The 12,634-nt window shown below is 47.0% G+C and overlaps 1 protein-coding gene across 1 annotated transcript; it reads right to left on the reverse strand.

Annotated features, from left to right (window-relative positions):
- Positions 1-440: 440 nt before the first annotated feature.
- Positions 441-9,285, reverse strand: lancl1 (LanC antibiotic synthetase component C-like 1 (bacterial)). Its single transcript, XM_089000562.1, has 9 exons — positions 8,942-9,285; positions 8,743-8,860; positions 3,866-4,076; positions 3,095-3,242; positions 2,864-3,010; positions 2,605-2,787; positions 1,653-1,829; positions 1,459-1,531; positions 441-821 (listed from the first exon to the last, which is right to left on the reverse strand). The coding sequence occupies exons 1-9, from the start codon at positions 9,026-9,028 to the stop codon at positions 745-747; spliced, it is 1,221 nt and encodes a 406-aa protein (XP_088856688.1). The 5' UTR covers positions 9,029-9,285; the 3' UTR covers positions 441-744.
- Between the last annotated feature and the right edge of the window lie 3,349 nt (positions 9,286-12,634).

Here is a 12,634-nt window from a genome sequence, read left to right on the forward strand (position 1 = left end):
TCACACATCACACCTGACATTTTTCACCAGCCGTTCCAGCCTGCCTGGACATGCTTCTTCACATCTTTTCCACACTGTCCATTGCTCTGGACAGTTGACCCCAAGTACTTAAAATCCTCCACCTTCTTTATCTCTTCTCCCTGTAGCATCACTCTTGTACTTGGATCCCTCTCATTCACACACATATATTCCGTCTTGCTTGTTAATGAATAACTAGTTTCCAAATTTGAAGTAAATAAATTATGGTTCGGACTTTAGCAAGCTTCATGGAATGTGACTCGTTTGACTTGCTTTTGCGGGCTGAATAAATTATGTGGCGGGTCAGACTTGGCCCCCGGGCCTTGACTTTGATACCTGTGGTGAAAATTAATTCTTGCTACGGGGAACGTTGCTGCCCCCCTCTGGAGGTTTGTGCTACTGCATAAGAACAAGAGTTGCTGTGACAAATCATGTCTTTATTATTACTTAGACAGTGCAAATGATCCATTAATGAGAACGAAGGATTACCAGATGGGGAACAGAAAAATTCTCATATGACTCAAGCTCTTGACTCCCAAAACAATACAGAACAATCTTTCCATTAGGTTCTGACTATTATGGGGTGTGTAGTGAATTTATTAGCAGTAGGAAAGGGAGCTGGGAAAATGCAGATATCTCACATCGAGTCTTGGTATACCGCCGCAGGATACACATCTGCTGGCATGAGGTCGAGGGGTGCCGGCTTTGAGGAAAAAAATAAATAAATCACATCTCGAAGGCTGGGAACCGTGCTTGCATTGGCTGCAGGAGGTCAGCTAAAAAGTAGATTGTACCTGCCATGCCTACAGTGACACAAGCGGAAAAAGCCAAGTTAGCGACTCTTCCTTTTACAGTGGTAGCGTGAGAAGCATGTTTAATTTGTGCTGCGATGACACTCTTGATTGGCAATACTCAGATTTTACATCACAATTTCCCATTGACATGAATGGAATTTTTCTTAGGCGTAATTGTGACTGTTTTGGCATTTATCTGTGCCTTGTAATTGGCTGGCAACCAGTTAGGGCGTACCCCATCTACCTTTCCAAAGACAGGCTCCAGCACACAGGAGATCTTCACAAGGATAAGCAGCTCGGATAATGGATGGAATGGTTAAACAACATGATGATACCATACAACCAACAGAATATTGATAATTAAAGTTAGCATCATGATTAATTATTAGTGATATCTTCTGGTGTGTGCCACCTGTTCACCTGGAGGAAGTATTACATAGTCACGTAGGCAGAAATGATTAACAGTTTTTCTAAAACAGATCATGGCAACTTCCATTGATAAATTATGATGTTGTTTTCAAGAGACAAAATGTGAATGTCTTTGTTTTGGTGTTCACTTCAACAATAAGAAATGGGAGTTTCTTTTATAGTATAAACCGCTTCTCGTCACCACTGTTTTTATCGCACAATATTTTGGTACTCATACCTTCGAAAAGTGAGAAGGGCGCATCTGGTGTTCTGCAGCCGTGCGTGCCGTAGTTCATGCACCAGTCTGCAAACTGAACAGGAAAAGAAAACATCAGAGTGACAGTTATCCAGCAGAGTATGCCGTGCGGCACGCTGGTTATTTCAGGAAGCGACTCAGTCTGTGTCAGGAACATATTACTGCCGTGTACAAACCATGCAGGCTCTGTAAAGGTGCTTGGGGTCCTGTGTTTGACGATACAGAGCCAGGAAGGTGTAAGCGTTGCCTGCCGCGCCATGACACAACCCATAGCCTTTTTTCAACAATCCCCAGCGCCACACAACTTCGCCACACTGCAGAGAATCCTCCAAGTACTGAGAATCACCGAACACCTGGAACATCCAAATTTACTCATTTAGCTTCACCACAACATGGGGAGGAAGTTTGACTGTTTTTGTGCTCTCTACTGTCATCATTACTAACCCATTCGCTGCTATTCCCGAATTTATTCGGGAATTGAAAAGTGTGACGCCATTCATGAATTTGTTCGGATTTTGGTTTTTCTTGTGGGTGGGGGGCCAATAAAGCGCTGATCAGACTTCTGGCAATGTTTATTCCCTTCCACGAGGGGGCAGCGTTAGCCTTTTATCCATGTTGGCGCTTTGTTACAGCTTCATCTATTGTTAATAATAATAATAATAATAATAATAATAATAAACATTTCATTTATAAGCACCTTTCAAACTGTCCAGGACACTTTACAGTCACAGGATATTTTTTTTCTGCAATCAATATGTACGTATTGTATTTTGTACAAGCGTGGAAGCTTATGAGCCGTGTGCAGGCTAGCTAGCAGTAACTTCGCCTCTGGACCGGCAAATAGAATTTCATTCCGATCGTTTGCCTGGATTTTTACCAATCACGGGGAACGGAAAACCCTCCATGTTAACGGTGAGTACTATCACAAAGTTATTTTAAATAATACATTCTGATATTTTGTTGAAAAGTGGCCGCGCGTGCGTGTGTGTGTGCGCGCACGCGAACGTTTGTATGTGCGCGCGCGTGCGTGTGGCTCTCACTGAAAAACATTTCTAAATATTTTACTTTTATGGCTCTCTTAGTCAAAAAGGTTCCCGACCACTGCTCTAAATGCAACTCAGCATTCACCTTGTGTGCCTGCAGGAGCATGTAAATGACGCCCGGGGATCCGTGGCACCAATGAACCAGTCGGTCCTGACCATCTCCCATGCAAGGAGGGTAGTTCCCAGAGGGGAACTTGAGGTGACGGACGTAGTCAACGCTAGGTTTGACCACCCTGCGAACGTTCTCTTCAACCGCAACAAAGCCAGACTGTGCAGGTTGGAGAAGGCCAGAGTCAAACAGCACGGTTCTTGCTCTGCTAACAATAGAACGGTCGTTCGTTTACCTGCATGAGGTAGTAATAGATGCCAGCCAATCCGTGCGCAGCACCGACATATTGTTCATTGTACCACTCATACATAAGAGGGCTCTGATTCTGGACATGATGTTTCCTACTGAGGTGCTCGCCTGATGCCAGGATGGCCTCACTAATCTGATGGAGAGTATAAAACATGCCTGCTAATCAGGGACCATTTGAAGGAGGAGCTCATAAAGGTGAATGATGATAATTTGCCACCTGCTGGATGTGCTGCAATGGAATTCTGTCCGTACCCAGCTGCTGGTTGATGAAGTTGAGAGAATAAAGGTAACCCACTCGGCCGTAGAGGAGCTCGTCAGGCAATCCACCAGAGCCTTTTATGACAGTCTGATGATACTGCAGCAATCTGCAAGAGGTGAATATGAGAATGGAACAAACCTATTTGGCAATTTGTAATTATTATTATTTTTTCCAAAGTCCAAATGAAAAGATGTCTGAAATATTATGGTCTTCATTGAAATAGAATTTGAGACCTGTTTTGATTTGGTTAATATGGAAGGAGAAGGTTAACATTACAAATATTAATTAGAAATTTAATTGTGCAAGCCTGGCTCATGAGAAGAGATCTATGAATGGGTATACAGTACTGGGCGTTTAGTCTTTGACTACGTTTTAGGAAATTGCAGTGAAAGAAAGACATCTTCAGTTAGCCAAATACAGTACACGTATATGATGTGGTGACCTCTGAGGTAATCGAGATTTTTTTTTTCTTCACAAACTGAAATAGCTACTTTGTCTTGCATGCATGTCTAAACATGCATGCATAGACACAAAACCCTCAGGTGTTCCCGGTGCTATTGTGAGCTGGATCCATGAAGAGGACACAGGGAGAGGACATAATCTGTTAATCATGTAAAAGAGTGTCAATTAAAAAAAAAAAAATAAACGTGATTCTTCTTAATCCGAGTCACTATGATCATTACATGAGGATTTTAATTGGTTTTCAACTTTTCAAAGAGCAACATCGACCTTCTGACGCATTCGTCGGCCTCTCCTGGCCTTTGCAGGCGGTGGTACACGACAGCGGCCACAGCCAGTGGCCCTGTGTCACCACAAAGGAAAGTGACGTCACGGCGGTGTGTTAGACAGTTCAGACTGCGACCCACGTGTTCCAGAGCCTTCTGGAGGAATGTTGGTTGGTTGAAGATACGGTGCATGTGCAAGTAAAGCAATGCAATGCCTGAACAAAGAAAAAAACATTTATTCAGACACCTGACCTTTGTGAATGTAGATTTTAATGTTAAGTTCATGCCTGTTGTTTCGAAATGATTATTGTGTCAGATATCTTCGATGTTGAAATCTATTATTATTATTGTGGCGGGCACTCGGACCAGGCATCTCACCCAGCAGGTGCACGGGAGGGGGCGGGTGCATGTTACATATATTTCACTGCATTTTCTGTTTGAGTTAGATCCACTTGTTAGCCGTTGGAATAAACACGTCTCCACATTCAGTCGTGTGTGCTCCTTCCTCAACGGCTACACTGGTGACCCCGACGTTGGAAATGTTCATGGCAACAGACGAAGATGTGTCTTCTACGGCCATATTGCCACGACCAGCGCCCCAACTCGCAGCTCCCGCCTACGCCGCGAAGCTGCCCGAGTTCTGGCACACCGATCCGGCTTTGTGGTTCCAGCATGTAGAAGCACTTTTCCACCTATGAGGAATCACTGCGGATGAGAGAAAATATTAGCTGGTCGTGGAGTCTCTCAACCAGCAGACTACTCGTCGTGTGCTGCCGTTCTTACGCGCGCCTCCACAGAGAGAAATACGCGGCGCTCAAACACCTGCTGCTCAGAAGGTTCACGTTATCGGCCCCTGAGAGAGCCGATAGGCTTCTTTCCCTTCCCGGACTCGGCGACGGAACAGCAGTGGATCTCATGGACAATATGCTGTCGATCTTAAGATTGGATGAGGCCAGATTCCTTTTCCCCCATATATTCCGCCGCCTCAGCGCGCGCTGTGCTAGCTAACTCAACGTGCTTAGCCACCGTCGACTATCAAGGTTTGGCTGAAGAAGCGGATCGAGTGCTTCTGGCGACACAGCGGTTCGCTTTGCAAAGCGTGACGGCCGAACCCCCGGTGAATGGGCATCGAGCATCGATCCGACCATCGTGGCAGGAGTGGTATCGGAGAAGCGGCGTGCGAAGACCACCTGTTTTTTACATCAGCGGTTTGGCGCCAAGGCTCGACGCTGCGTACCCCCCTGCTGCCACGAGGCTCCGAGAAACTCCCAACGCCGGCACCCAGTAGCAGGACTCATGTCGGATTCCTCCATGACGGACTCCTCGTCAGGAAGACGTTTTCTTGTGGACAGCGGGCCACAAGTAAGCCTGCTGACGCCCACCGCCGTGGACAAGCCGACAGGTGGGTGCGGGCCTCCCCTGTGCGCAGCTAACGACTCGCCCATCGCCAACTTTGGCTCCAGGTCGGTGACTGTGCGCTTCCACGGACGGGAATTCAAGTGGAACTTTATTGTTGCCTCGATCACAGTCCCGATAATCGGCACAGATTTTCTGTGTACTTACGGACTACTCGGGGACATTGCTAACCGTCGTTTGAGTGACGGCATATCATTCGCGACTTTCCTGTGTGAGGCTGGAGGGCTCGGAGCATTAACACACGCAAATTATTTAACGTCAGGTAACGTTTACAAACATCTGCTGACCGATTTCCCGTTGTTAACTACCCCCCGCCTTTTCCAATTCCGATATGAAACACGGGGTAGAGCATTTCATCCCCACGGTCGGCCCACCAGTTTTTGCCCGCGCTTGTCGCCTCGACGCGGCAAAACCGGCAATGGCGAAAGGGGAGTTCGCGACGATGGAGCGCTTGGGCATCATGAGGGATTCCAACAGCCCGTGGGCCTCACCATTACACATGGTGCCCAAAAGTGACGGTTCTTGGCGGCCGTGCGGTGATTAGCGTCTGCTTGATAACATAACTGCACATGACCGTTACCCCATCCCGTACATTCAAGATTTTTTTGCACGTTTGGCCGGCGCGTGATGTTTTCTAAAATAGATCTAGTTCGCGGTTATCACCAGGTGACGGTACGGGCAGAGGATGTGCCAAAAACTGCGGGGATTACCCCTTTTGAATTTCTCCGCATGCCTTTTGGCCTGAAGGGGGAGGCACAGACCTTTCAAAGACTGATGGACTGAGTCTTGCGAGGCCTTGATTTTGTATTTGTCTATCTAGATGACATCCTTGTGGCCAGCCCTTCACCTGTCACACTTAACAAAAGTTTTCAAGCGTCTTGATTCGCACGGCCTTATCGTTAACCCTGTGAAGTGCCAATTTTGTCTGTGCAAGATCGATTTCTTGGGGCACCGCATTTCTCCACAGGGCACCATCCCCTTACCTGCCAAAATGCTCTGCCGGAGTTTTTGGGCATGTTCAATTTTTACAATCGGTTTCTTCGTCACACAGCCGACCTCCTACAACTCCTCTACGGCGCCTTAAAAAAGAAGAAGGCGAATGACCCCGTCGAGTGGGCCCCGCAACGAGCACAGTCCTTTCAACGAGCTAAGGAAGCTCTCGCGGGTGCAACTCTTCTGGTCCACCCGATCTCAACCGCACAGGTGGCCATGACTACCGATGCGTCTGATGTTGCCATAGGGGTGGTGGTTGAGCATCTTGTGGAGAACGAAGGGCAGCCCCTTGCATTTTTCAGTCAAAGCTGCAAGATAATGAACGCAAGTATAGTGTTTTCGAGAGTTGTTAGCGCTCTACCTTGCAACGCGCCATTTTCGTTTTCTCCTCGGCGGGCGCCGGTTTACCGCATATGTGGATCACAAACCACTCACATTCGCCATGTCAAAGGTGACTGAACTGTGGTCGGCGCGACAGCAACGGCATCTAGCGGCCATTTCGGAATTCACAACAGACATTCAGCACGTGGTCGGCAAATGTAATCCTGTGGCCGATTGCTTGTCACGCGCGATCGTGTGTCCAGTCCAGCTCAGCGTGGATTTTTCAGAGATGGCCGCCGCCCAATCTGAGGATCCGGACATCCACGAACTCAAGGCAGCAGGCACGGCCCTGAAACTTGAGGAGGTGGCACTGTGTGAAGGGGGTCCTGCTCTCCTCTGCGATGTGTCTACGGGTCGCACTCATCCCGTGGTTCCGCAGGAGTGGCGTCAGGGCATCAGTCAAACTACTTGGGGCCAAGTTTGTCTGGCCTGGGTTACGAAAGGACGTCAGGAAGTGGGCAGCTGCATGCGTGGCATGTCAGCGCGCCAAAGTCCACAGGCACACCCGGGAAAGCCTGGAAACTTTTCCAATTCCGGCCAGGAGATTTGACCACGTCCATGTGGATCTGGTCGGGCACCTCCCTCCTTCGCAGGGTTGCACACATCTCCTCACTTTGGTCGATCGGATCATTAGGTGGCCGGAAGCAGTCCCCCTGTCCTCCACGACCTCGGCAGATATAGCCCGCGCATTTCTGTTGTCCTGGGTCGCACGTTTCGGCACGCCATCCGATATCACTTCGGACAGGGGCCCCCAGTTTGAGTCCGAGCTCTGGTCGACCATGGCGCAGTCCTTGGGTGTGCAGGTGCAACGCACTATGGCCTACCACACGCAGGCTAACAGGATGTGTGAACGTTTCCACCGGTCATTTAAAGCCGTGCTACGGGCCGCGCTATCGGACCGCGCTATCGGACCGCGCTATCGGACCGCGCTATCGGACGGTAACTGGGTCGATTGGTTTCCATGGGTCCTGTTCGGGTTACGTTCGGCCCCAAAAGACCTTAACGCCGCTCCGGCAGAGTTGGTGCTTGGCAAGCCGCTCCGCGTCCCTGGTAAATTTCTGCCTGAAGCTTCGGGTGCACCTTCTTTCCCCTTTTAACAGGAGAGCCCCTAACTCCAGCAGCATTTCACCACTGTGTCCCCAAAGTATTTGTTCCGTCTGCTCTTAGGTCAGCCCGGTTTGTCTTTGTGCGTCACAATGCCCACCGCTCTCCCCTCCAGCCGCCATACGATGGCCCGTTGAGAGTGCTCGAACACGGTGAAAAGATTTTTGTGTCGATAAGGGGGGGGAGGGAGGGCATTTCAGTAGACAGGCTCAAACCAGTTCATTTAGTTGCGGGCGAGGACATTTCGCCGGCCCAGGTTCCACGTCACGGACGCCCTCCGAAACCTCCAGCCTCACCGCGGCATTCCAGGGTTGAGTGTCGTTCCCCACTCAGGTCTCACCCGGGTCACCTGCCCGAATAACGTCACCTGCACCACCGAACGAAGGACTGCGTAGTCGTTGTGGCAGGCTGGTCAAGCCCCCAGCAATGTTTTCACCTTGACTTTCCTTCTGGGTGTTCTGAGGGGGGCTGTGTGGCGGGCACAAGGACAAGGCATCTCACCCAGCAGGTGCACGGGAGGGGGCGAGTGCATGTTACAATATATTTCACTGCATTTTCTGTTTGAGTTAGATCCACTTGTTAGCCGTTGGAATAAACACGTCTCCACATTGAGTCGTGTGTGCTCCTTCCTCAACGGCTACATCATTATTATTAAAGCTACTTTCGACATCCACTTATTGCTGTGAACCATTGGTTGCACTGGATGACTTTGTATTTTTGTGCAATCGAAAAAATACAGCAAATATATATATCTGACATTGCAACCCCAAACAACGTTTTTGTCGTTGCTTCTGTCCAGGTTAATTGCAATTTTTGCTACCTAGAAGTAACCTGGCAATGAGCACCCGAACGTCACTATCAATTCATCCATTTAAAAATCTCTGTTGTGTGTATTATCATATGCAATCATATATTTTGTATTATTTTATAATCTGATTAGGGGCGAATACATTTCCGATGCTTTTCGACTTTCAGACGTCATTGTACCTGCCCACCCGGTGTAAGTAGTGCAATTATTTTTTTCGGCCGTCTTAAGACCGTTCTCCATGACAGCCAAAAGCTCGTTGATCTTGCTGTTCAGTCGCTGCGTGAAAGCGGACGTCAGCTGCAAAAGGCACACGTCTGAATATCTTTATTCAAAAGACAGACAAAACGCGTTAACATTCTACAAGGAACGGTGGATTACCTTGCCATGGGAGTCAAAAAGCGACTGCGTGAGCTCAAGACTCCCGTCAAAGTCAGGATAGGGATTCCTCAAGGCTCTCGTGTCCATTTTGACGATATACTTTTGACGATAAGACCAAAACAACTCAAAAGCTTGAAGTATGAAGGAGCATCTGTAAAGATATAATTAGAAAAGCATCCCTCCACAAGCTAATGTAGCTAAAACGTTGCCTTTTAGACAAATATACGGAATATGTGGACATGCATAATAATTTTAAGAAGGAATTAAAGTGATTCAATATCGACGTTAAAAGCGACGTAGTTGCATTGCAATGGTTTTACTGCCCAACGAACGTTTACGTCCGATCTTCTTCATATCCCCAACTCAGAGTGGATTGGAGCACACGGGAACTATGCTGCCCCCACTGGGTAGAGAAGAGGCGCTTCATTAGAGGTTGTGCTTTTCAAACAAATACTGTACTGTACACTGTTTTAAAACAAAGAAAACAGTAAATGGGGATTAAAAAGTGATTTGTGGTCGTAGGGTTAAGCAAAACAATACACACACACTGAGCAAACAGGGGATCAGCACCTCCCTGTGCAACTGGCTGCTGGACTTCCTGACGGAGAGACCACAGGCTGTCAGAGTTGGAAACAACACCTCCAGCACCATCACGCTGAACACAGGGGCCCCCCAGCGGTGTGTGCTGAGCCCCTTCCTCTTCACTCTGCTCACACACGACTGCTCACCATCATCACCCAGCTCCACCCTCTTCATAAAAGTTGTGGATGACACAACTGTGGTGGGCCTCATCAACAATGACGAAGAGACAGCCTACAGGGACGAGGTCAGCCGCCTGGCCACGTGCTGCAAGGACAACAATCTCCGTCTGAATGTGTAGAAGGCGAAGGAGATTGTGGTGGACTTCAGGGGAATGCGCCCCCAGCATGGTCCACTAAAAATCGATGGTGCTGCAGTGGAGAGAGTGAGCAGCACCAAGTTCCTGGGAGTGCACATATCCGAAGACCTGTCCTGGAGCCACAACACGGCATCACTGGCCAAGAGATCGCACCAGCACCTGCACTACTTCTGCAAGCTCAAAAGAGTTGGAGCCCCGACCCCATCACGACCTCCTTCTACCGCGGTATCATCGAGAGCATCCTGACCAGCTGTATCACCGTGTGGTACGGCGCCTGCACCGTGTCCTGCCGTAAGACTCTGCAGCGCATCGTGAGGACAGCTGAGAAGATCATTGGTGTATCCCTCCCCCCCCTTCAGGACATTTACAACACCCGCCTCACCCGCAGAGCCATCAGGATAGCTGGCGATCCCACCCACCGCTCCCACAGCCTCTTCAGCCTGCTGCCATCGGGTAGGAGACTGCGGAGCCTCCGAGCCAAGACCAGCAGGCTCAAGGACAGTTTCTGCCACCAGGCAGTCAGTAGACTCAACCCCCTCCCAGCCCTGCCCCTTCCCACTGCCACACTAACCGACCTCTGAGTACACGCTGTCATCATTTTTTGTTATTTCTGGGCTTTTTTTCTGCAAGACCTCACTTCAACCCTATTTGTTGTTGTTTGTTTTTGCACTACTACATTCCGTCACTTGACATATGACACTACCTCTCTTTACATACGTCACTACCTCACTTTACATACGTCACTACCTCACTTTACATTCAGAAATTGCATGTATTGTCTGTTGTCAATTGTATGTCTTTTTTAACCACGTCATAAGTGCCTTGCACGCTGGGTCCGAGAGGTCATTAATTTCATCTGTGCTGTATGTCATGTATTGAAGCATATTTGACAATAAAGCTGACCTTGACTTATTTTAAATCAGTGGCAGGCTGCTTTTTCAATATGTCCTATTGCGTAATGCAATTTTGACTAGTTGATCAATATTTCTTTTTGCTTTTCGTGATTAGAATGAGAGGGTGAACATGCATAATAAGAGTGTACTTCTAGTTTTTTAATCTTGGTTTTGTATGAACGACAACAACAAGTCCAATACAGACAAAATAACATTACATTAGATCTAATGTAAAAAAGGAGTATTAAATATAACAAAGGAAAAATGTTTAAATAATACTGAAACAATGATGTAACTCAACTGAACTATCTGATACATGATGGCAAAAACTATTTTTGAAAAAAAGGACAATTAGAATATACAATTAAGTAAAAAGGTACAAACACCATTCGTCAAAAATAAAGAAAAAATAAGCATAAACAACCTGATCTTTAAGATTGAATTAAAAAAATAATATATGGCACTCATTCTTCCTCAATTCTTCTCTGCAAAATACAAAATGAGATGACACGACTTGAGGCTCATGGAACGATTAATTGCTGTTTTAGGTTTTGTTATGCATGCAGCGAGGCACATTAAGAGCACAGCACAAAACATAGCAATACAAATGATTATCAAGCAGTATTTTAGTGCCTGAGTCAAAGGGTACACTAATTAATTTTTGAGTTATGTGCAGGAAATTCTCCCTGATGACTTCTGCTACCTTGTCGTTCAAAAATGCAAATAAAGCCAGGAGTTGGTCAATCCTTTGTTTTTTTTCTGTTTACCTCTGTGTTTTTCTATTCCCACTTCTCATTTCCATATCAATGAAGTGGACTGCAAGTGGGCGAAGGCGATAGTCATGTGATTCAGTGTATTTAGTCTACCTTGGGACACCATCTACCTTGGGACATTTTTACCTTGCCTTGACAGATGGATGGAAATGAGAGCGACACTGTGACAACACTGTGACAACATTCCGAATTAGACCTTGAGGCTTGATTAGTTTTCACTGAAAGATTCATGACTGAGCTGGGTGTGTGTATATATATATATATATATATATATATATATATATATATATATATATATATATATATATATATATATATATAAGAGATGCCCATTTCACGGTAAGATCATATATAGTTTATACTGAAATAGTTTTTACTTTTTTGAATGTTGCTGTGCCATTGACCATTTTGTGTTTTGGAGCCTTTTACTGAGCGAGTTGCTTGTTCTGTAGACATAAGTCTTCTTGTGCCGGTCCCAAGCCCGAATAAATACCGAGGGTTGTGTCAGGAAGGGCATCCGACGTAAAAGCTTTGTCAAAACAAACATGCGGATCAAACCTCTAAGAATATATATATATATATATAGAAGCGGCTGGATAGCTCAGCTGACAAGGCAGCAGTTTGGCATACGGGAGACGAGGGTTCGAACCAGAACACCTTGATGAAAAATGGGCTACTGGAACAAAGCGGAGATGGACGAGATGCGATAACATGGCTCTGTTGGAATGCTACTACTCAAGCAACCCTAGTCAGAGAGGTTACATGCGGAGAATGGGGGCTGAATGGTTACTTTGAAACCCACAGTCATGGTTGACCACAACTAGTAGCTCAGTGTTCCAGTATCCACAAACGGCAATTGCTATCACAACTTGAGATTGATGAGGTACAACACAAATTCTAAGGTGAAGGGCCCCAGGCTGCCACATCAGAGGAAGAGATGAGACCAGAGATTGGGAGGCAAGCCCCCATTAATGAGGAGATTGGGAAGCCAGCCCCAATCAATGAAATACTGAGTGAAGCAGAAACTGACCTGAGAAATAAGATCATGGCAAGAATGAAAACTGGGCAACCAAGAAACCGATTACAACGGCTATGTGAAGTACCACCTGAAAGTCTCATGGAAACTGTG

Source organism: Hippocampus bargibanti, linkage group LG01, assembly GCF_051943395.1.
Source record: "Hippocampus bargibanti isolate YZ-2025 linkage group LG01, ASM5194339v1, whole genome shotgun sequence".
In the NCBI taxonomy this organism is placed as follows: Eukaryota; Metazoa; Chordata; class Actinopteri; order Syngnathiformes; family Syngnathidae; genus Hippocampus; species Hippocampus bargibanti.